The sequence below is a fragment of the Callithrix jacchus genome, chromosome 1 (assembly GCF_049354715.1).
Source record: "Callithrix jacchus isolate 240 chromosome 1, calJac240_pri, whole genome shotgun sequence".
Lineage (NCBI taxonomy): Eukaryota > Metazoa > Chordata > Mammalia > Primates > Cebidae > Callithrix > Callithrix jacchus.
In genome coordinates, this window is record NC_133502.1 from 161,829,298 (window position 1) to 161,853,440 (window position 24,143).

A 24,143-nucleotide genomic window follows, 5' to 3' on the forward strand; every position below is an offset into this window, starting at 1 on the left:
TGTGACATGGTGATCAGGGCATGGGCTCTGGAGGCAGGTGGTCCTTGGTTCAAAGCTCGGCTTTGCCACTTACTTCCTGTATGCCCTATTCATGTTGTTCTCCCTCCCTGGGCCTCAGTCTCTATGTCTGGAGAATGGGGATAACACCCTTCCTGCTTGCCTCAGAAAGTGAAGGGGGTTTGCTTAATGATGAGTTTTGGACCAGATGAAGGAGGGCTCTGGGAAAATGAAGGAGGGGTCAGATATGGTCAGGAAGCTATCTCTGGGCTCCACCCAGCCCATGATCAGGGATCCCCGCTGCATGGTCCATGCATTCCTTGTGGGAAGCAAGGCCCACTCTGGAACCCAGTGGCTCCTTGTTGGATTTCAAAATGACCAAGGTAGTTGGAATGTTTAAAGGAAAACCCTGATGTGTCCTGCCCTTCTCCTCCCTCCTTGTCCCCAGTTCTAATGTTCTTGAAGGGGCAGAAGTTTCTCTTCTGGATCAGCCCCTTGCAGCCTGCTTTTCCTCAGCTGCAGCTCCTCTCTGGCACCCTTGGCTTCCTCAGTTTGTTGTTCTTTTATGAGGCTCTGAACCATGCTGAGCGCTGCCCCCATTCCATCCTCCTCTCAAAGTGCTGCCAGCACAAGGCGGTGACATGGAGCAGATTTCAGGGAAAGTTTGCAGTAATGCAGGGAGGTTGGGGTGGGAGGCAGGGGTGTCACAGCACAGAAAAGTTGTCAAGGCAATCCATCTACCATTCCCTGCCATAGGGAATATGGCTTAGGGTGTGTTTCCCCAACCTCGGCCTCCTGTTTCCCTGAGGCTCTCATTTCCTGGGCTTTCCTCTCCCTTCTAGAACCTTCTATTTTCTCGCTGCCAGCTTCTAACCCCCAAGTTTCTGTTATTTTTTTATATATATCTTTTTGACTCTCACTTGGCACTAGGGTCTGCTTCTGGAAAGCCAAAGAAATGTCCCAGTGTGTTCTCTTAAACAAAAGAAGCCACCTCCTCTTGTCTCCACCCTCAGCAACACAAGGAACAGGCAGAAGCATTGAAATTACAGTTTTCTTAAATGTGATGGACTTCTTAGGCAGGCCTTCTTCCCTCCCCAGCCCATCATAGGTGGGAAGAAGTAGAAAGATTTATTCTCCCTAAGTGGGAAGTGAACCCTCATTTACTCATGGGAGATTTTTTTATCTGGCTCTGGAGGGCAGCCCCTGGCCTTAGGGACAGATTTGTGTCAGAACTGCCCAGATACCGTGCTTCCGGGGGGCCTGGACTTCACCCATACCAGGGCCCTCATTCACTGCTTTTCTTAGGAATTGGCTTGACCCACAATCTCCATTTTTATCTTGCCGTCTTCTCTTTGCAACTAATTTACGTGCTGTATGGTTGCTTCTGTCAACAATGACAGCTTGCTTAGGAGGCCCATTGCATGGTCACAAGGAGTAACCATTCCGGGCCTGTGCCCAGACAAGTGCCCTAAGTGGGGGTGCCGCCAGGTCCTGAGGAGTGGTTGCAGCAGTCAGGACGGTTGTCCTGGAGGAAGGGGGAGGGCAGCGTCTCTGCACTTGCTCTCCCTTGAGCACAACTTGTGCTTCTCCTCTTGGAATGTCTTTTCTTCCCACCTTGAGTTCAAACTCAACAGGGCCTTCCTTCAGGAAGCTTTTCCTGGAAGCTGGTGTCATCTCTTGGTCCTCCTGCTTCTGAAGCTCTCTGAGCAATCACCTGCCCTCAGGGTTGACACTGGACCTTAGCTCCTCTGCTGGAGGAGGGAGCTGCTGACAGCCAAATCCCTTCCAGCTGCCTCCCAGGTGGAGAGGATTTAGTGAATGGTTGTGATGGTGATCCTGGACCACGGGTTAGGGGGCTCTAGGAAAACACACAGAGAGGTGAAACCTGGGCCTGGAAGCCATCTCCGGGCCCCACCCAGTTTATGACTCGGGAGCCACGTGCACAGCCCACCATTCCTTGGTGGGAAACAAGGTTCCCTATTGAATTTCAAAATGACAAGGGCAGTTGGAGCATTTAAAGGAAAATCCAAATGTGTGCTGCCTCCTGGTATCTCACTGCAGATATCATGGAAGGGAGGAGTCCTCTGGGATGGATGAGGGCTCCCTCCCTGTACCTGATGCCCAGAGGGTGCTCCTGGCTACCTCTCCTGGAGATGAGGTTTCAGCATTCCTTGGGCCAGGTTGAGCTGCAGGCAGACGCCTTACAGCTGTACATTACCCTCATACTTCCTTAGCCAGTTTTCCTCCAGAGACTTCTTGTCTCCCATGTCTGCCTTTCTCTTTTCCCAGGAGGTGCCACACACAGCCTTCTGGGCTGGGTGCTGACTATGCTGACTATGGTAGTTCTAATGCAAATCTTACTTTTTGTTCCCTCAAAGGTTCGTCGGAAGACCTGAAATTCTGCGTGCTCTATCTAGCAGAGGTGAGTCCTTTCCTCTGGATTTGAGGAGAGAGATCTTTGACTTGGTGCTGGAGGGGAGATGCTGGGACGGGATCTAGACCAGGGTTCTGATGCCCGTCTCCACACTCAGTCATGCTGAAGTCCTGGGCAAAGCCAGAGTGGCAGCTTTTTTTGCTAGGTAGAATGGGACTGGCAGTGCCCGTTCCTGCCTCTCTCACTTCCGTGTGAAAGATCAGTGGACAGGCAAGTGCTTAGAACAGACCCTTGCGATCTTCTGTGCAGGACCTCCTGAACTCCTGCAGAAATCTCAGTGGGGGTGTAGCCAGGCAGTTGTGCATCACCTGTTTACTGGTTAATAGCCCTTCCTCTAGAGATCGCCCTGATTCCTGTGCCTGCCTCTTGCTTCCACGTTTTCCAGGAAGTACCACCCAGGACCCGTCCTACAGGGTCTTGTCAGTGTTTCAAAAGGCCTGAAAGTATTTGTACCTTTACCTGGGCCAGATAATATTGGCTAAAGCAAACATCACGTGTCTGGGCTTCAGGCTGGAATGATACCCACTCAGTGTGGTTGAGATTCCTGGTTATCTCAGTCTGATCAGAAGCTTAGATGGGAAGTGCTGTGTCTTTTGCTGAGCAACCTCTGTCAAGTAACTTAATACTTAATATGGTTTGGTAGATAAAATATCATTAAGCCTGGGGGTTAATCCAAGAGATCCTTGAAGATGAAAAAGTTGAGAGCCGCTGAGCTATACAAATACTTTTCAATTTTCAGTGAATTTTCTATTCCCACCCTTGTGACTCTGTTAATGTGAACAGGGCGGTGTCTAATCCAAGCAAGGATTCATTAGACACATTAGAAGGCCCTCTGCCTTTGTTTAAGTTTGTCTCATGCAACAATCCAGGGAACCTGTTTTGTGGGAGGTGGGACATAGTCTGTATTGGCTGGCCAAGAGGAACACAACCCTTTCAGAAGGAATTTGTACACAGTTTGTGATTGAATCATTCCTTTAGTTTCTGGCTAAAATGATTTTCAATACAAGACCTAGAGATAGTCTTTGAATAGCCTCCAAAGGGAGAAGACAGTTTGTGAAAAGTTAGCTTTAGGGGAGGGCAGAGAGTTCTGAAGAGGCAGTGGACATGGCTGGGGCTCAGCTGAGGAACTAGGCTGCCTGAAATGCAGGCCTGAGGGCCAAGAGAGCATTGGCTGTCCTCCCCTGTGTCAGCCACATTCCCCCTGGGGCACAGGAAGTGGCGGATGGAATCGCTTCAGTGCTGGTGGGTGTTTCATTCCACAGAGGCAAGCAAGCAGAGAGGAAAAGCTGTGACCAGGCTGGGCTCCTCCTCCGGCCTCAGCACACTGGGTTCTGATTCTTTGGGGCAGTCCCTGAAGGGAGACTCCAGGTTCTTTAATGCCAATAGAGCTTCCTGCCAGGTTGGTAGTTACTCCCAGAGAAAAGTACTTCTGCTCTGTTGGTTTCCCAGGATCTGTGACCTCCTGGCTTCCAGAGATTGTGAAGGGATATTGATTTGGGGCTTTTTGTTTCAGTAAAGTGCCAGGTGATCTGATCCCCAGGGGCTGTGGGATTGAGCTCACAGGCAGCTAGAAGCCTCTCTCTTCTCTTAATGGGTTGCCATTTATGAGAAGTACGTCTGTAGTTCAGGGAAGATAAGATGCCTTCTTGCTCTGTAGCCTGGGCCACTCTTAACATGGGTGGTTTTGGGTCCTGTCAAGAGCCTGAAACTCAGCATCTTAGTTGGAACTTCTGACACGTGGTTTCTGTTCATTGCCTGACATGCAGGTGGCACCCAGAGAAGAAACCAGGGGGAAGAGAGTCAGGGTTTGGAGATGTTTTTTGGAGAAAGGCCCAGTTGTCTGAGTGGTGGCAACTCTGATTGTTCCCCAGCTGCAAGGTCTTGGGTGGTGGTGTCCTAAAGTAGTCCTGGGCTCTGGGTCTCTATTGCCCTAGACAGGTGTGTTTCTCAGCTTCCGCAAATCTACTGGACAGGTGCAACCCACATTGGCTTCAGAGTACAGGGGCTCTGAAGTTAACTGGGTCAATGGGCACCTTGGTGGGGGATGAGTCTCTAACCTAGAATCTGACGTTGGCTCCATTAATTTAAGAGTCTTGGAGTTAGAAAGACCTAGATTTGAATCTTGGCTCTGCCATTTTCTGAGTGATCTGGGGCAAGTTACAAACTCATCTCTGAAATAGGGCTGATGAGGCCTACCCTGCAGGGTTATGGTAATGATTAAATGAGATTCAATAAGATTTGCATCCAAAGCACTTAGCACAGAGCCTGGCACACAGTGAGTGCTCAATAAATGGTAGCTATTGTTATTGTCAGTTAAAGAACAAGGGGAAGGGCTTTTCATATTTGTTTACTCTCCATTAGAGAAATCACAAATGATTTATTGGTCTTTCAAAAAGAAAGCTAAAAGGAATAGCTCATATTCTTTGTAATGTGCATATACAGTTATACAAATATGGCAAGATCACAGGCTCTGGAGGAGGTGGAAGACAAATGGTGAATCTGTCCTCTCCGGAGACTTCCTGGGGCCAATGATATAACCTCCCTGAGCCTTAGTTTTCTTATCTGAAAAATGGTAGCAGCTGCCTTCCTTCCTACCTATGTCATAGGGTCATTAGGAGAGCTGAATTAAATGACAGAATTTTTGTCAAAGCCAATAAACCAACTTAATTTATGGCTGAAGAAGTTTTGGTTTTTACAAAGATACAGTTAATCCAGGCAAGGAGGTAAGGGAAGAGGGGGATTTTAAAGAGGCCAAGAGGGGCTGGGTGTCTGGTTGGATTTCAGGATGCCTGTGTTTAAATGCAGAGGTCTGTGCCCAGTGTCTCTGGGTCAGGGCTGGTGCATCTGAAAGGTCTGTGCTTGGCTGACCACCCCGTAGTCAGGAGATACCGCCTGAGTGTATTATGTGAGGAAGCCTTCAGGGCGGCTTATGGCCTTGACCCCAGAGCCTGGTATTGAGGGCATAGTGGGCGTCAGCGTTGAAACCGACCAGTTGGATCACAACGTGAATTAAAAGAGATGGTTTACCTGTGGGGGCAGCCAGGAAGGTAATGAGTGTCCCCAGTTTAGACAGATTTACGCAGATGGGAATTCAGCCTCCCTAAAGAGAGCTGGCTTAGTGCTCTCTCTTGGCCTGCCCAGTTTCCAGAGCTCAGGTCTCCCAAAAACATTTGCCCATCTAAACCAGCCAGCTCTGCCCCCTGCTTTGGAATCCTTCTGGGTGTTACACCTTCAAGCTCTGAGAGTCAGAGACCCAGCCCCACACTCTGCTATTGAGACAGGCAATATTGTCACCACCTCAGGTGAAGAAATATGGCTTTCCAAAGGAGATTCCCATGGGGCAGGGCAGCGGAGGATGGTTCTTGTGGTGTCATTAAAATGGGCATAATCATGGCTGTTACCTTGCAATGTTGTTGGAAGAAATGCCAGGGTGTCACTGGTAAGGGGCTTAGCACTGTGCAGGGCATGAAATTCGAGGGGCTGCCTCAATATTGAGGGTAGGTGACTCTTTCACTGTGAGAGGTCCTCCCAGCATCGGGGGAACTTTTTCACACTTATGTAGGGAGGGGGACACCATCCTGGAGCTTACAGCAGTGGACAGTTATACAAAAAGCTGCCAGTGAACTCTGCAGCTGCTCTGAGACCCAGCTACCTACAGAGTTTCTCCTGGAGGCTTTACAGGGGGAGGATTCCTGCCAGCCACAGGTGTGGCAGCCTTACCAGGTGATGAGACCTCCTCGGATGTTGGAGATGAGATCTCAGCATGTGGTTCTCCAAGGCTTTGAGCTGGAGCTCTGCTGCCCCTTGGTGATGAGACTCAGGGAGGTCCTTAGCTGCTCTGAACCTTGGCCATTCCTTTCCATAAAATGGAGACAACAATTCATGCCCTCCCTGCCTCTTCACTTCATTGCCAAGATCAACATGAGATCATGGGTGGGAAAGTTCTTTTTCTTTTCTTTTCTTTGAGACAGAGTCTTACTCTGTTGCCCAGGCTGGAGTTCAATGGTGGGATTTCAGCTCACTGCAACCTCCACCTCCTGGGTTCAAGAGATTCTCCTGCCCCGGCCTCCCAAGTAGCTGGGATTACAAGTGCACGCCATCATGCCTGGCTAATTTTTGTAAATTTAGTAGAGATGGGGTTTCACCATATTGGCCAGGCTAGTCTCGAACTCCTAACTTCAGTTGACCCACCCACCTTGGACTCCCAGAGTGCTGGGATTACAGGGGTGAGCCACAGCGCCTGGCTAGAAAGTTCTTTTTAAAATTGATAATTAAACAAAAGGAACTATTAGTAAGGCAGAATTCCTGCTTCAGAACAGAAAGAGAGGAGGACACGGAGTCTCAGGGAGATAGAGGAATCTGCTGAAGCCCACCTGGCTGGGTAGAAGCAGGGCTGGGAGGCTCGAGCCAGGGCAGCTTCCTGGAAGGATGGCCTTTCCAAGCTGGAAGGGACCACAGTTCCTGCCTCATCCCCCACCTTGGTATGGGAACACTGGGGACAGGGAGCAGAGGGCCTTCTGGTCAGCCTCTGCCCCACCTAGCTTCTCCCTGAGAAGTCTTGGGGCCTTTGCTGGCCATATCCTTCCCCTGCCATGGGCTAGAGGGTTCCAGGAAGTGGAGGGAACCTGTTGTGAAGTGGAAGCTCCAGGAGTGCTCAGCACACCACCCAATTCCCTGAAACCAGCAGGCAGGGCTTTCTTCCCTGTCTCCCCAGATGCTTTTAGGAAGATCAACTTCTGAGCACTTTTGGGCCTGAGAGGAATGGCTGGCGCCATGGGGACACTCAGCATGGGATGTATCCCCCGCTCTGAAGGGTGGCATTCCTGAGGGTTGGATTGGATGCAGGGTAGAAGTCCCTGGATGCTATCAGCTGATGCGATAGGCCTCCCCAGCTCAGGGCCTGCATTCGCTGTTTCTGGAACAGCTTCTCGCAAACTGTTTTTGCTGGCCTCTTCTTACCGTTCAGACCTTAACTTGTGTGTTGCCCTTTCTAAGAGGCCTTTTCTGAACACCTCAAATACGGCCTCTCCCTTCATGACTTTGGTGACATTTTCACGAGTTGTAATTACAGTCATCCCTTGGTATCTACCAGGGATTTGTTCAAGGATCCCACATATACCAAAGTCCAAAGATGCTCAAGTCCTTGATATAAAATGGGGTAGTATTTACATATAACCTGCATACATCCTCCATGTGATCATCTTTAGATTACTTATAATACCTAATACAATGTAAATGCTATATAAATAGTTGTCAAACTATTGTTTAGGGAATAATGGCAAGAAAAGAAATCTGTGCATATTTAGTACAGATGAATTTTCTTTTTTGAAACAGGGTCTGCTCTGTCATCCAGGCTGGAGTGCAGTGCCGCAGTCATAGTTCACTGTGGCCTCAAGTTCCTGGGCCTGAGCAATCCTCCCACCTTAGCCTCCCAAGTAGCTGGAACTACAAGCCCATACCACCACACCCAACTAATTTTTTGTTTAACTTTTTGTAGAGACTGGGGTCTCACAGTATTGCCCAGACTGGTATGAAACTCCTGGGCTCAAGTAATCCTCCTTGGCCTCCCAAAATGCTGGATTACAGATGTAAGCCACTGTGACCAGCCTAACATATTTTTTCAAGTATTTTCCATCCTCTGTTGGTTGAATCCATGGATGTAGAACCCATAGACAGGGAGGGCTGTATATTATTTATTTAATTATTTGTTTGTTGTCTTTACCCCTAATCTGAGAGCATGAGCTTAGTTTGTCAGTAAATAGTTATTTTATTTTATTTTATTTTTTGAGGCTGAATTACCTGCTCTGTTACCCAGGCTAGAGTGCAGTGGTGCAATCTTGGCTCACTGCAACCTCCGTCTCTGGGTTCAAGCAATTCGCCTTCCTGAGCTTCCCAAGTAGCTGGGATTACAGGCTGGCGCTGCCACACCTGGCTAATTTTTATATTTTGAGTAGAGACAGGGTTTCACCATATTGGCCAGGCTGTTCTTGAGCTCCTGACCTCATGATTTGCCCGCCTCGGCCTCCCAAAGTGCTGGGATTACAGGCATGATCCACCTTGTCCAGCCAATATATCGTTATTAAACAAATGGATTACTGATTAGTAACACTAGTGACTGTTTGTTGAGGCCTGATTACTGTCCTCCTTGCTTGCCCTCCTAGTCACTCTGAGAGCCAGGTGATGCCATCACATCCCCATTCACAGGCAGCTTGTGACTTTCCTGAGGTTGGCAGCTGGGATGGCAAAGCTGGGCTTCAAACAAGGCCTGTCCAACTGCAAAATGAGAAAGGGCTGGATAGAAACACTGTCTTTTTTTTCTGTTCCAAAGGATCAGCTGATGCTCTTAGCTCCCTGGCTGAGTTCATCTAATCGCAGCCCTTTGGGGTTATAATCAAATTCCAGTGGAGGCAGACAGAGCTTGTAATCCCCTGATGAGAGTACCCGGTTGTGGATGGCAACCCTGGGCATGTGCCACAGTCCCCGCCCCTCCCCTAGCACATTCTGACTGCTTTAGGGGCAACTATCTGGGTCCTGAAGCTCCCTGATGCTTGTGCCAAAGCTGACCTGGATTTGACCTCAACCCAGAAGTCCCTCTTGGCAACCAGAGCTTACCAAAGCCATTGCTTGCTAAGCACTATACAAGGCCCAGACGAAAAAGCCTTTTTAGAAGGGGTTTCTAGTTTAGTTGGGGAGAGAAGACTGCAGTACTTAACAAGGTTAAATAGCAAAGCAGGACCTAAATGTCAGCAGTGCCTGGGATGTTGCTGCCCTCGACTGAGCTGAACAGTCACTGATTAGACCCAGATCATGGGCGGGGCAGTGGGGCTGCAGAGGGCCACATGACTCTGCCTGTCAAAGGCTTTCCAAAGGGCCCTGAATTGCCGTTTCGGTTCTGTTGGGTTGCCCATCCAACCACCCGTTCAGCCTTGGCCTTGGGATCAGAGAACGCTGAGAGGGAGATGGGTTCTGTAAGCGGGGGGAGATGGGAGGGTTCCTGGCTCCACAGAGCATCAGGCAAGGCCTGGCCCTCTGGGTTTTCCACGTGCTCCTCCAGCTGCTGCTTTGTGCTGCCTGCCCCTGGGGGTGACCTCATTGGCTCTGTCCTCCAGCTTTCCACAGGCCTCTGCTGTGTTGGGAGCCACTGCCTCCCTCTCCTCCCCCAACCTGTGGGCCCACAGCTTGCCAGCAGCTGGCCCCTGAACCCACTTCCCTGTGCCTCTGACTGCCTCGATGTCACTGGGGATTAGTGTGCATTTGTGGCTTTTGGCGGACACTCCCCTCCCGGCTACAGCCTCGCCCTTTGGAGCCCAGGGATGGGCTTGGGCCTGGGAGCCCCCTGAACCAGGGAGCAGCCCTGACCATCCCTTTCTCTATTTTCCCTGACGTCAGAAGGCAGAGTGCTTATTCACTTTGGAAGCGCACTCGCATGAGCAGAAGAAGAGAGTGTGCTGGTGCCTGTCGGAGAACATCACCAAGCAGCAACAGCTGGCAGCATCGCCCCCGGACAGCAAGGTAAGAGCCTTGACTGTGGCTGTGGGCTGGCTGCCTCGTTTCCCCTCAGCCAGCCTAGACCCTCGAGCCTCTGCATTGAGCTGGGGGCCAGCCTGAGCTTCCAACTTGGCTCTGTGCAACAATCTCTTGGCAAGCGGGGGCCTGTGCTCGAATGTCTCTCCCCCTTGGCATGTCACTGGGTCTGCTGAGTGGGTCTGACAGTGCTCGTGTAGCGCAACACAGCCAAACTGAGCGTGGCCCATCTATTCTGCACTCTGTTCGTCGGTTTGCCTATGGCAAGGTTTAATTTGGGCTGGCCTCCCTGATGCTGCCTGGCATGTGTTCACCTCTGCCATTGGGTAGGCTGTGGCCAGGGGCAGCACACTGGTGTTTAACATTGGCTCCAGGCAGATGCGATGGAGGGGATGTTTGCGGCAGAAGCTGTTGTATGCTCTATGGTTCCATGCGGGCCAAAGCCAAGTCGAGCCGAGTGTGGACTGCTGGGGGCTGGGGACTGGCTGGCAGGAGCCTTAGGGAAGCCTCGCAGGGGAGGCTGATCTGGATTGGGCACTACTCAGCCCATCCAGTGCCTAGGGAGAGGGGATGGGATAGGAGCTGGACCACACAGCCTTCCCCTTGACACTCCAATGCCAGCTACAATGCACAGTTATATTCCTTCATTTGTGAGTCATTCGGGTCCCTTCTCTTGCTACAAGGGCTGGCCATTTGGGAATTGGATCTGGTTGGCTGCAAAAGTTGCTGAGGTGGTTGCTCTGCTAGATCTAGGGGAAGAGGAGAGATGAAAGAGGGCTGCAGCCTATAAATTCACTGGCCTTTGTGTTTCTCCCTGGTGCATTCAGGCCCCCATGCCATGGGCAGCAGGCCTATGCAGGGGGCAGTGGAGTGCAGGTCTGCTGAGGCAGGAGGTGGGAAGAGGTGGTTGGCAGCCTCTTCTGAGGGCCAGTGGTAGACAGCAGCTCCCCAGCTATTCCCAAATGGAGTGAGGATCTGAGAATTACATCATCTTAGCTGTGAACATTCTCTTGTTTTACACTAGCTAGTGGCAAGAATAACGGGGATGAGGGAAGACACTGGGAAGAGCATGGACTTCTGAGCTACATTCTACCACTAACTGGTAGTGGGACGTTGGGCAAGTCACTTGGCTGCTCTGTGCTTTGAGGTCCCCATCAGTGACCTGGGACAATAGTCCTTTCCCTAAAGGGTTGTCATGAGAATTAGATGAGAGGGTGCACATACAGGCTATAGCACCATGCTTGGTATGCAGTAGGCACTCGCTCAGCCATAGCAACGGGGACTGCATTGCCCCTGCCCAGCCCCAGGTGGTATGTTGCAACACTGGCTGGCTGCCACTGTCAGGTTCTTCTACTGAGCAGACCTGTCACCATGCCTATTGGCTGCCCTGCCCCACTGATCCTGGGTTACTCACAGTCAGAATACAGGTCACTTCCTCTTCATTGGGGTGTCGAATGGCTGAACCCATGCACCCCAGTATTTTTTCCTTTGGGCTTGTGTCTTCTCTTCTAGGGGAAAGAGCTCTTTGTGTGTCACCGTCAGAGAGTTTGCTGGCTCTGGAGTGTGTTAGCAGCCTTCTCTATACCTTGGAGAATCTCTCTGTTCAGGTTTGGCAGGACAGAGGGTGACTGAAGGCAGGCTGTTTCTGAGCCAGGCTCTGGTTCCTGTGGGCTTTGGGCTTGGCTGGCTGACGCTGGAAGGGCCTGAGGGTTTGAGGCCTGGCTTCAGGGCCACACTCGGATGTATGGGAATCCAGGGCAGAGTAGTTTGGGCACTCTTCAAACCCAAGCTCTTCAAATATGTGTTCCGTGGAGAAGCTGTGTGCTGGACAGGAGAGGGATGAAGGAGGGGGCCCGAGTGCTGGGACAGCCTCGGAATTACCTCCTAGGCCTAAGAACTGGGGCTAGAGCCACACCAGCACACCCCACTCTGGCCACCATTCTGAGAAGGCCATGATGTAACTGTCTGTTGTCAGGCAGGCCCTAGAGGTCTCACTGCTCAACCTTCCCCATCCCTTACTGCCACCACGCAAATGCAAAGAGTCCTAGCAACTTACTCCTTCTACACACTAACAGAATGCTTCTTGAGAGGAATTCCAGTAAATACAATTCTCTCCAGCCCTAAGAGTTCCAGGAATGCTTTAGCAACCTGACAGGGCCCAGCTGGCTGTCTAGCTGCTCCATAGCATTGTCCACTTGTGCTAAGTTCCGTCAGGTCCTGGCAGCTTCGGTGACCAGGAACCTCTTTCCCAAGGGCTGGCCACTAAGATCGCCGTCTCCAGGGCAGAAGAGGAAGGGCCAAACAGAGCTCAGAAGCTGGCTGCTTGCTTTTCGGGTGTAAGCGTCCTGCTGGACCAATTTGCTCTGAGATGAGGTGTAGCTCTGTCGCTCAGGCTGAAGTGCAGTAGCACGATCTCCACTCACTGCAGCCTCTGCCTCCTGGGTTCAAGTGATTCTCATGCCTCAGCCTCCTGAGTAGCTGGGACCACAGGCACATGCCATCATGCCCAGGTAATTTTTGTATTTTTAGTAGAGATGGGGCTTCACCATGTTAGCCAGGCTGGTCTCGAACTGCTGACCTCAAGAATAGCACACCTTTGAGTGCCTTTTCTGTGTTTTTTCTGTGGATGCTGTACCTTCTGCTGAATAAAGGAAAATACTGCCTAGAACCCCCCACCCCACCTCTCTGGGAAAATTGTGCTCTGGGAAAAGGGGGTTTGGAAGGCAACTCCCCAAACCCTCATGCTCCTTTCAACAGTGTCGGCTGACACCCAGATATGGGGGATTCTTTAAATATCTTAAGGAACGTAAAGTTCTTCCCGAATTCACAAAACATAGTAAGTGCAATTTGCCTTGAAGATGAAATAATATGCTTGTTGGGAAGGTGGAGGGAGTCAGAGGAAGATGGACTTAAAGAACAATTTGGAGATCACACCCTTGCTGTGGCCTCTGTGGTCGCATCTTGGCACTGGGCCCATGGCTCTTTCTGTTTCTTCAGGCTTTATGATTTTCATGAAAGCTGAGGGCCTGGGGCCATCTAGTCTCCATTTCTTGTAGAAATAAATGAACTACTTTCTCCTTTGTCTCAACTTTCTACTCCTGCTCATCACCCCCCTCCTTCCTCTTCAGAGCCCTGCCCCTCTGTTCATTATCTGTAGCTGGAGGAAACCTACCTTTCTTCTTCTACCTGGGAATCCTTGTACTAAACTCTGCATGGGGACTGCTGTGAGGCTTCTAATCTAGAATAACTCAGAGCTGGTCCCACCTGTGGCTGTTTAGGTTCTAAGCTAGAAAGGAAAGGCAGTTATATATTCTTTTGATTATTCAAGCAAATATACATAATCAGTGCCTTCTCAATGCCAGACACTGATTTAGATCCTTTGGGGTTGCAGAGATGAATGAGACCTGGTCCCTGTCCTTATGGAATTCTCCTTCTAATAGGAGAGGGGTGAGGAGGGCACTGGAGTGGTGATCTAAGCATGAAGGCCGTGCTTGGGTCCTTAAAAGGATCCAGTGGGGTCCTGGCTATCCAAGCATCATCCATGCCGTGAGCCTCCTGCTCAGTACCCTTCATGTGCCTGATGCTGGGCTGGGCTCCGGGAAGCCTTCTGAGAAGCATGGAAACCGAGCCCTTAGGATGAGAAGGGCAGACACAATTCAGTGGGACTTGGCCCCATCCTCAGGGCAGGTCCTGTGCTCCATGGAGGGGGAGGCGCAGAGCAAGCCTTCAGCCCCTTTCCTCGGGAGATCACAGTCTGCTGGCAGAGACAGACATGAGAGGTAGTTCAAAATAACACAGGAAGAGATGTGACCTCAGGTGAGCCACTTAGCCTCTCTGAGACTCAGTTTTTGCATCAGTAAAGTGGATGGATTAAGAGGCTTTTTGTGAGGATTTAACTCAGGATGTGCTTGGCAAAGTGGTGGTCAAGACGAACTCTGAACTAGCTGCTATCATTCTTACTGTCATGGTTTTAAAGTGCTCTCCATATGGGAAGATTCATCGGGGGCCTTGTTCATTGAAGCTGCTGCTGGTGCTCGGAGCACATGTGACAACTGCTCCATGTCACTTCCTGGTAGACACCTGCCATATTCCAGGGGCCCAGGCAGGGTAACTGAGGCTTCCTTGTCTGTTCTGGCTCTAAGACTTCTCCCAGATGTGATGCTGAGGTGCGTGTCACCTTGTCATCTCCACTGGGGCCACTAGAGACAGCCCTGGAGATGCCAGGGTATGTGAGTGCCTTAGAAAGGAGCAGAGGCAGGTCCTGCAGTCAGGCAGCCCCAGCCTGAGTAGACAGCGAGCTAATTCCAGTTCTGTCTGGTTCCACAGAAACTCCACCCTTTCGGCTCTCTCCAGCAGGAGATGGGGCCGGTCAACTCAACCAATGCCACCCAGGATAGAAGCTTTACCTCATCAGGACAGACTCTGATTGGCTGAGCAAGCCCAAGGGCGGGACTCTGCTTCTGGCAACTTAACCCTTTCTTGGGGATCCCCTACCACACAGTAACCTCACCTCAACTGGACCTGAAACGGAGGACCAAGATGGTGGGCCTAGGGTCATCTGAAGGGAGTGGTCCCAAGGGTGCGTGTGGATGTCAACAGAAGGACCACAGTGGTGTGAGAGGCCTTGTGGGCATGCACAGACTGGCAGCAGAAAGCCCCAAGAGGAGAGGACTCAGAGGCTTCTTCCTTCCAAGGAGGAGGAGAAGGAGGAGGTGGAGGAGGAGGACACTCTGCAACTGGGCTTCCAGTGGTGGCTCCCCCACCTGCCTTGGGGGCAGCAGGAGAGGTCGGGAGAGGTCACCCTGATGGAGAACAATGCCATGATCTGCTGCTGCCAGAGGACATCTCCGCCCATTCACTCATTTTTCACCTGTACACATTGGCTCATTCATTCGATGGATATTTCGGGTGCATCTACTTTATGCCAGGCTATGTGCTAGGAGCTGGGGATACTGTGGAGAAAAAGACAGACACTCGCTCTCATCAGGATTTCAGTGTGGTCGGGAGTGAGCATTAAATAAATCACCAACACACACACAGGCACACACGTGATGGCAAGCTGTGATCATCTATGAAGGAAAAAAACACAGATTTCTTTAAGAGGGAATTATACTTAGATTGCTGTGCGGGGGGGCCACTGGGGAGGAACATAACTTTTAAACAGAGACCCGTGGGCTGGAGAGGCAGGAGCCAGTCTGAGAGTTGGGGAAGAGTGTTCCTGGTAGATGGAATAGGACATGGAGAGTCCTTGAGACAGGAAGGAACTCGGCGAGTTGGAGGACTGGCGAGCAGGCCAGTGTGGCTGGAGTTTAGTGAGGGCAAGACACAGTGGGTAAGGGCCAGACTGTGCAGGGTTTGATGGTTGATGTCTTATTGATTTCATTCTAGATACAGTGGGGAGCCATTGAAAGCTTTTGAGTAAGGGAGTCACAGGTATATTTCTACAAGATCAGTTTGCACATAGGAGGAGTGCAAGTGGATGTGAGATCAGTTAGGAGCCCCTTCAGTCCTCCAGGTGAGGACTGTCCTGGTGGCTTGTCCTGGATGGTGACTGGGGAGGTGGATTTGTGAATGCCAGGCTCTGGAGGAGAAGAGATGACTCCCTGCTCCATCCCCCTGCCTGCCCACCTCCTCAATGTCCTGCTCTCACAGTGGATATGGGTGAGGATTAGGACCTTTCTCACAGAGCCGCCTTCTGGCCAGGCCTGTGGAGGGTGGGGAAGCAGTGCTGAGTTCTAGGAGTGTTCCTGGAAGCTGGGAGCAGTCAGTGCTCAGCCAGGCCAAGGTGGGAGAGTTCACGGCTGCCCAGGCTTTAGCAGGGGCTGCTGTGCTGTCTTTCCACCCCATGTTGAGCATTCTGATGGGAAGCGGGCACACAGTGCTCTGGAAACTGACTTGGCTTGCTTTCTGTGAGGCTCCCAAGGGCCAGGGACTGGGCTGGGGGTGGCCTAGCAGCTCTAGTGGAGACTGTCCTGCCACATGGCTAAGGGAAGACTGACCAAGGGAACAGAGGTTCGAGCCCAGCCCACTCACTGCCTGCTCCACCTTCAGCTGGAGCCCAGGGTTGGGCAGCTCTCATACTCTTTTCTAACAGCCAGACCCAGAGGGAAGAAAGCCCAAGGCCACAGGTCTGAGGGACACGGCTCATAGGCAAAAGGGTATTAGGAGGATTAGAGTCACTTGCGTAGGAAAAGAGGGTCAGAGAGGCTGAGGGCTGGCTCAGGATAGAGAGGTTCCCTGACATTGGAAATTCTTTGTGCTGTGTAAGACCTCAGCATCTTTAGAGAAAGGTTCTTGTGCCCTGTAAGCCTGCTCAGTTGCTGTGGCCACTTGAATCCCAAAAATAGTGGCCTAGAAGAGAATACACCCCTTACCTCCCACTTACCCTCCTCTCAACCTAGGAAAGATCAGACATTGACTCAACAGTCTAACAGGGGATGGGCTGGATCTGCCTGTGGCCAGACCAATGCCCCCACCCAGCAGGGGAGTAGATGCTGCCTGGACTGGGACCAGTGATACACAGCATCTCTGTCTGCCAGGGCTCAGCCCTTGGGGGGAATTGTGAGAGGCTGAGCAGCTGGGTCTGCGCGGACAGCAAGCTGCACTTTGATTTTATTTGATTCCCTTACAAAATGACATTAAGGGGAATGTGAGGCACAGGAGACTCGCCTGTCTGGGAAGGCAGCAAGCTCATCTCTCCTGGACCTGGTGACCTACCTCTGTCTACCAGACAGGTGCAGAGGACAGGAGCTCTGGCCACAAAGAAATGGATAATCTGAATGCAGCATGCAGCCCCAGAGACGGGACTTTTCACTCAGCCTGTCCTGATAAGCTGCTGAGTCAAGCAGATGCTCACATCAGGGTCCCAGGCCCAGCTATTAGGGAAGTGGACATGAGATCCTGGTGGGCCTTGGACACTGACTGTGGTGAGCCACAGCACCATTGCTACTCTGCCTCTCAAATCGATGGAACAATTAATTTGGCTCCACAGGCTTGAAAAGATGAAATATGACCTGATGACCACTGCTGTCCAGCATCCCAGTCCATCCTAGCTGTTCAGGATGATGAACAAGCTATCAAAATTGCACTTGAGAAATATAAACACGGGAAGCATTGCCGAGCCCCTCCCTGCCACATAAATCATGCTAAGAAGCACACAATGGCCTCTTTCCTGATGGGCCAATTGTCTTGGTTTGGTGTCTCAGGCCCAGGAGCTGGGAGGATGGGAGCACAACCGTGTATTGTTGGAAAGACCATCTGTGCAACTTCAATACAAAGTGATCCTTTTAGTTCCCCACATACCCTCTGATCCTCTGATCCCATTTTCATTTTTTTTTTTTAATGTCTCAGGCTTTGGGTCTTTTAAAACTCTTGGTCTATCCTGTAAGCCTTCAGGCCTGGATCTCTGTTGGCCTGGGTCTTTGGCCATTTGGGAGTTGGGACATTGCAGACCTTTTGGAAATAATGACATTCATTTTTATATGTCTTGTATTTTTATTCTTTATTTTTTTTTCCCAAAAAATTCTACTACCAAAGCCCTCATTTGTCACACATGGCACCAAGGCACCAGGGCACCAAGAGGGTTTTGCAAAGTGGAGATGCAGGCAATTTTGCAATATGGAAGGGCTCTCCACAGTGAATGCCCCACAGTGAGAGCCTGAGCTTTGGAGATGGCAACTGGGGTCCCCAGGCATGATCCCCTCTCAGCCTCCCAGCAGCCTTGTTTTATGGATGAAAGAGACCAAGGCTCTGAGGAGTTAAATGTTTTATCCTAGGTCATGCGATGGTAAGGGCCAAGCTTGCTCTCAAGTCAAGGCCTTTGAACCTAATCTACCGCTTATTTCAGATTAAAAAGATTGCCTTTTAAGAATAGAAGTAAGAGAAATCAATCATCTCCAGGAAAGGCAAGAGAGCGATATCCAGCATGTCAGAAGCTGTAGTCCATCAAGCTGTAGAGGGGATGCTTTTAGGATAAATAAAATGAGATGCCTTATTTTCCACCCAGTGGAGAATAACCTTCCAGAATTCATTTTCCTGAGGGGGCATAGGCTGAAAAGATCAAAAGCTTCCCACAAGATTTGAAAAGTCTAAAATGAGAGATCAGATCAAGCTTCTTAAGATAGGCTCTCAGGGGGCTCTGGAATGGTTAGGTTACACCCCTTCCCCTTTTGAATTTGGCATCAAGAGGATCAGCAGACAGTCATGAAGTGCTAGGCAGTGATGGAATGTTGGCCAAAGGCAGAGAGGGATAGCTTTAGACTCAGGCCTGCTTGTGCCCAGTAAGTACTGGAAGGAGGCCTTTGACCTGAGACCAGTTGAAGGCACGGAGAGAGCCTGCCCATGCTGAACCTGCCAGGTTTTGTGCCCAGATTTTGCTAATTGACTGACTTAGAATCTCAGCCCTTAGTGAGTGGGAATCAAATGGATCTGACTTTTGCCATCTCCCCCAACCGGAGATGTAGACTCTTCTCCCTAAAAAGGTTAACGCTTTCCAGGCAGCCTCCAGCTATCCTCCCCGCTTCCTTGCTGCTGCCCTGCTGGTGGATGGGCTGCTTTCTTTGCTGTCTTGCTCTTGGTCTCAGCCATCTTGCTATTCCTTTTTTAGCTCCTGATGAAGACAGTGCAACCTTACCCTCTACCCTGTCTTCACGTTCTCTTCCCTGAAGACTTTCTCTGAATAGGGCCATCCATCCACCAAACTGTTTCCAGATCCCCGATTTTAAAGGTAGAATGATAACAGAAGGTAATCTGGTGGGCACTTACAAGATAAGCCAGGCACAGAGTCAAGCTTTTCATTTACCCTGTCTCATCTAATCCTCATGCAGACTTATGAGGTGTGTTACTCCTGGTATACATTTACTCTCATTATTCCCACTTTAGAGATGAAGACGCTGAGTGCCAGAGAAGTTAAGAAACGTGCCCAAGGTCACACAGCTAGTGGGTGGCTAGGATTGAAGCTGAGCTCCAGGGCACCTGCTTTTGATTATTTTGCTGTATAGCTTTCCTGCAACTGCAGACCATCCAAGCTGGGAGGGCCAGGGAGGCTGAGCTGTCACACTCCTACTTAAAGACCATTGTGGGAGGCCACTGTCTTCAGAATAAAGCTTGGCTTTCCAGGCTCTCCTTGGTAGCACTACACTCCTGCTTTGCTCCTGGAGCCCGGCCACACCGCACTATTTCCCCCTCTCTAAACTCACCATGCACATTCACAGTTAGGCTGTTTCATCTGACTGACATTGCCTGCCCTCCTCGGCTGTCCCTGCCAGATGCAATCCTCAACCTTCAAGGCTTAGTAGCTCCTCTGAGAACACCTTTCTCAGGCATGCATCGGAAGTCCTGACTTTCACCTTCATGGTTCCCAGAGTATTTTTTTCACCCTTAGCACAATTCATCCTTAGCACCTGGATGACTGTGAGCTTCTTGGGTGCAAGTGGATGTTATATTTTATTTTATTTGTCTTTGATTCTATTGTTGTCTGGTCCATAGTAGGTCCTCAGTAGAGGTTGTAGGATTGAATTAGGCTGTCCAGTTAAACTCTTCTATATTCTAGAATCTAGATGAGGAAACAGGTGCAAAAAGAGAAGTGACCTGGCCAAGGTTAGTGTCAGAGCCAGGACCAGAACTCAGGTCTCCTGATTCTTTGGATTCAGAGCTTTTTCTGTCGTGCTTCAGCTTTGTGGAGACCAGAGCATGGATCTGCACTTGGTCTATGAAGGTTCACTTCAGGGTCATGGATGCCACCATGTTCCCATGCTGACACTGGGGAATCCCCAGAGGGAAAGGAAGCCCTGTTGGAGCTGCTGGTGTGGATTGTGGGCTTACTTCTCACCGAGCCCCTTGCTTGCAGAGAAAACCAGAAAGAGATTCTGAAAATCTTGCCTCGAGTCCTAATTTTGCTGTACTCACTGTGTGATCTTGAGCAAAATGCCTCACATCTCTGATCCTCCATTCTTTTACCAAGAAAAGTTAGGGAGTTGAATTCAGATGGTCTCCAGGAGTCATCTGGTTCCAGAATATCAGGATATAACAATAAAGGTGAGGATAAAGTAGCTACTTCCCTCAGAAAAGGTAGAAACCCTGGTCTAGGGTGAGAATTGTCTAGGTTCTTCATCACAGTCACGGTCTCGAGATGCATAGTGTTCCATTGAAACAGTTCCATGAGGGATTTCAGAGGGGAGAATGGGCAGACTGCAAAGCTGTGGTCCTCTAATAGCAGGCAAAAGGAAGAAAGGGAACAGACATTTTAGTTTTCACACTGAAATAGAGTGTATGTGTATGGCTCTATGCAAATATTGTTTCTGGTGAATATTCATCATGTACTCATCACACCTAGGTATATTTAGACAGGAAGGGATCCTCATCACAGACACCCAAATTATGAGCACACTGCTGCCTCCTCTCACCAAGAAGTGCCTCTTCCAGCCTCCCCTGTGGGAGGCCAGCACAAGACAGGCTCTCCAACCCAATATCCTCCCCGTCCCTCCTTCTTTTGTGCTCAGGTGGCTGAACGCACACTGGACTCTTTTGTTTGAACTTCACGTATACATAGGTTGGTACAAAAGTAATTGTGGTTTTTGCCATGAAAAGTAATGACAAAAGCCATAATTACTTTTGCGCCAACCTAATATGTATGCAAGTATGTTCTTTAACCTTTCCAACAATCAGTCCAAGGCACCAGGCTAATTTCCGAGTGGAATTCGTGGTCACTGGTGTACGGTCCTTTAGTTTTTGGTGTGGTCAGAAGTCTCCTTCAGACTCTTCCCCAGAAGCGGCCATTGACTTTTTCGTCACCTTTAATACCTATCCCCTTTTGTTCAGTTAACACTACCCAAGAGAAATTTTCAAAAAAATTGTCCTAAGTGTTAATGTGTTTCTGTTTTGGTTTCAGTCTATTACTGCAATATAGTTTTCTACCATTTCTACTTGATAGAAGACTATATTAAGGGTTAAGTAGGCTGGCCTAGGAGCTGACCACTGTAACATACTTTTGAGTGGGGAAGTGCATTCAATACTCAGGTGGACTTTGGGAACATAGTATTTATTTTATGAATGACTAGAATATTGGTAGAACCATAGAAACTTTGAATGTGAAGCTGGAAAGCCTCTTCCCTCCTCCACTGAGATCAATTAATTAGCAAGCTAGGTTGTGGCCGGGCATGGTGGCTCAAGCCTGTAATCCCAGCACTTTGGGAGGCCGAGGCGGGTGGATCACGAGGTCAAGGGATCGAGACCATCCTGGTCAACATGGTGAAACCCTGTCTCTACTAAAAATACAAAAAATTAGCTTGGCATGGTGGTGCGTGCCTGTAATCACAGCTACTCAGGAGGCTGAGGCAGGAGAATTGCCTGAACCCAGGAGGCGGAGGTTGCGGTGAGCCGAGATGGCGCCATTGCACTCCAGCCTGGGTAACAAGAGCAAAACTCCGTCTCAAAAAAAAAACAACAAGCTAGGTTGTGAAACCAACACCTAAAGAGGCAAAAACTTGGCCAAGGACAAGTAATTGGTGACTTTTGATGATTCTGCTGGGCTGGGGGCGGGGGAGGGTATACAGATGGTCTTAGAGTTGTCTCACTCTGCAACTCACTGTGTTGGCCTTAGGAAGTTAAGTCACTGTGTTGGGCTGTAACGGAAATAGTGAGAAAGCAGCTCAGCTAATGGCGTGGGGAGAGATTGTCTGGTCCTCCCGCTTGTCTGTAAATTCCTGGCGTGTGCTTGCTGGAGCAGAATGAATGGGGCTGCTGTGTTTTACCTGCAGTGAGGAGCATGGCGGGGCTGGTGGAGAGGCTCCCTGCGGTCTGTTCTAAAAATAGCAGTGGGAATGGAGCTGAGGGGAAGAGGAGTGGGCTCCTTCTGGAGCTGGGTGGGGAGACCTCACCCCCTTCCTCTTCCTGCCAGGCCCAATGCGAGGAAGTCCCATGGAGTCACAGGATTCCAGCTGGGAGGCTCTTGGAGCCATCAGCTCTCACACCCCCTCCTCATCCAGGCGAGGAGACCCTGGAGGCCCAGAGGGCAGAAAGCACTGGCTGGTGGTGAGCAAGCCCAGGAAGAAGGGCCCAGATGGCAGCCCATTTTCCCCTGGCTGTTTGATCACAGTGGCTGTAGGCTTTGTGAGGTTTGCTGTCACTGCCTTTGGGCACACAGAGCCTGGGAACTCCTGGGAACAGATGTGGTCAGGCTTCCTGAGAGTCGCCCAGCAGGCGAGGAGTCCCCAGCTGGTCCACCCTGAGCCCTGACCTCAGCCAGCTGGCTGTCCAGGGCCTCGCCTCCTCTTGCTGATGTCCCCTCCCTTGCTGACTCGTCCTCCTTTCTTTGGACTGTCTGCAGGGAGGGCGGACAAGGGCCAGCCTAGATCTGGCCTGTGGAACAGAGGGCTTAGTGGCTTAGTACCTTTCCCTTCCCTTCCCCAGGAACAAACAGAGGCAGCCTAGGTAGTAGCAGGCTCCTGCAGATTTAGAGACAGACAGGCCAGGGTTTAAATCCTAGCTCTTCCTCTCACTAGTCATGGGATTACTAGTGGGTCACAGAACATCTGTAGAATGAGACAAGAACGCCAATTTCACTGGGGTCTTGTGAAGATCAAAGGGGATCTGTTGGAATGCCTGGCATGCAGTAGTTACTTGGTAATGGTAGCTCTTATTGCAAAATCAAGCAGTGAACATGTATCTGACTTTCTATAACCATCTTCCTTGGGGTTTCCACTCATGGGGCATGGGAAGGTGTTTGTTTGTTTGTTTTTGTTTTTTTTTAAAATGCAGTTGACTTTTTTGTGGTGTTGTTGCAAAAGTAATCCATGTGATTGATGTTTATTATGAGGAAAACATTTAATACAGATGAACCAGGAGAAGGAAATGAAATTCATCCTTAATCCCAGCACCCAGAGATACACCACTGTTAACATTTTGGGATGTGTCCTGTCAAGCATTTGTTTTTACACACATGTATCTTATTTGCAAATTGGGGTTACTGGTGCAATTTTCTAACCTGCTTTTTCTCCCCCATTTAACAGCGTAGTGTATCCATGTGTCCGTTTCAATAAATATTCTTCTACAATGCTGTTTTTAGTGCCTGTGGAGTACTTCATTGTGTAGATGAAACATGCTTTATTTCAGTAATCTTCAGTTGTTTAACATTCAGGTTGCTTGCAATTTTTCTTTGTTACAAAAACTTCAGATAAAAGTCCTGGTACAGGAGGCTGAGGTGGGAGGATGCCTTGAGCCTGAGTTCGAGGTTACAGTGAGCTGTGATGGCACCACTGCACTCCAGCAGTGAGACTCTGTCTCTGAATGAAAAAAAAAAAGCATCCTCTTAAGTGTATCTTGGCATCCCCAGCATCCACTTCAACACCTAGTACACATTTGACTCTTAAACAAATTTCAGCCAGGTGTGGTAGCTCATGCCTATAATCCCAGCACTTTGGACAGCCAGGGTGGGTAGATCACTGAGATTAGGAGTTTAAGCCTGGCTAATATAGTGAAATCCTGTCTCTACCAGAAAATACAAAAATTAGCCAGGCATGGTGGCACATGTCTGTAGTCTCAGCTACTGGGGAGGCTGAGGTGGAGAATTGCTTGAACCTTGGATGTCGAGGTTGCAGTGAGCCAAGATTGTGCCAATGCACTCCAGCCTGGGCAAGAGTGAGACTTCATCTGAAAAAAGAAATAAACAAATATTTGTTGAATGAATGAACGCTTTGTTAGAATGAATGCCTGTTAGTAGAGTTTCTGGGCCAAAGGTTATATATTTATAAAATGAATTATTTATCCTATTGCCAAATTACCCTGCAGAATGGTTGTACTGATTTGTAATTCCATCTTAGATTGACCAGCTCATCCTGCTTTGCCTGAGATTTTCCCTTTTTAGCACTGACAATCTTGCTTTCAAGGCAACTCCTCTGTCAATCAAGCAAATCGAGATAGTCTGGATAAGAAAATGTTTATTCCCTCACATCATTGCCAACACTGTATATTGTTACATTGTTACATTTTTTAATAGGATCATTTCTTTCATTATTAGAGATGTTGAACATTTATTTATATGCCTTCTAGTCACTTGTGTTCCCTCTTTTGGGAATAGCCTGTTCAAGTGTTTTGTTCATTTTTCGATTGGGCTTTTATAGTTTAATTATTAATTCAGAAAGAGCTCTTTCTATAGTAAGGATACTTATTACATAAATGTATGTTAGCCTCT

The 24,143-nt window shown here is 49.6% G+C and overlaps 1 protein-coding gene across 11 annotated transcripts in view; it reads left to right on the top strand.

Annotated features, from left to right (window-relative positions):
* The window catches only part of RGS3 (regulator of G protein signaling 3), a 132,574-nt gene that overhangs the window by 61,917 nt on the left and 46,514 nt on the right, over positions 1-24,143 (top strand). For 9 of the 11 annotated variants that reach the window (XM_035255135.3, XM_009001686.5, XM_078374626.1 and 6 more), the window contains 2 exons: positions 2,376-2,419; positions 9,821-9,943. In XM_035255135.3, coding sequence (XP_035111026.1) covers positions 2,376-2,419; positions 9,821-9,943 — 167 coding nt within the window. Of the gene's footprint in view, positions 1-2,375; positions 2,420-9,820; positions 9,944-14,281; positions 23,010-24,143 lie in introns of those variants that run through there. The other 2 variants (XM_009001715.5, XM_017975716.4) reach the window with 1 other exon arrangement.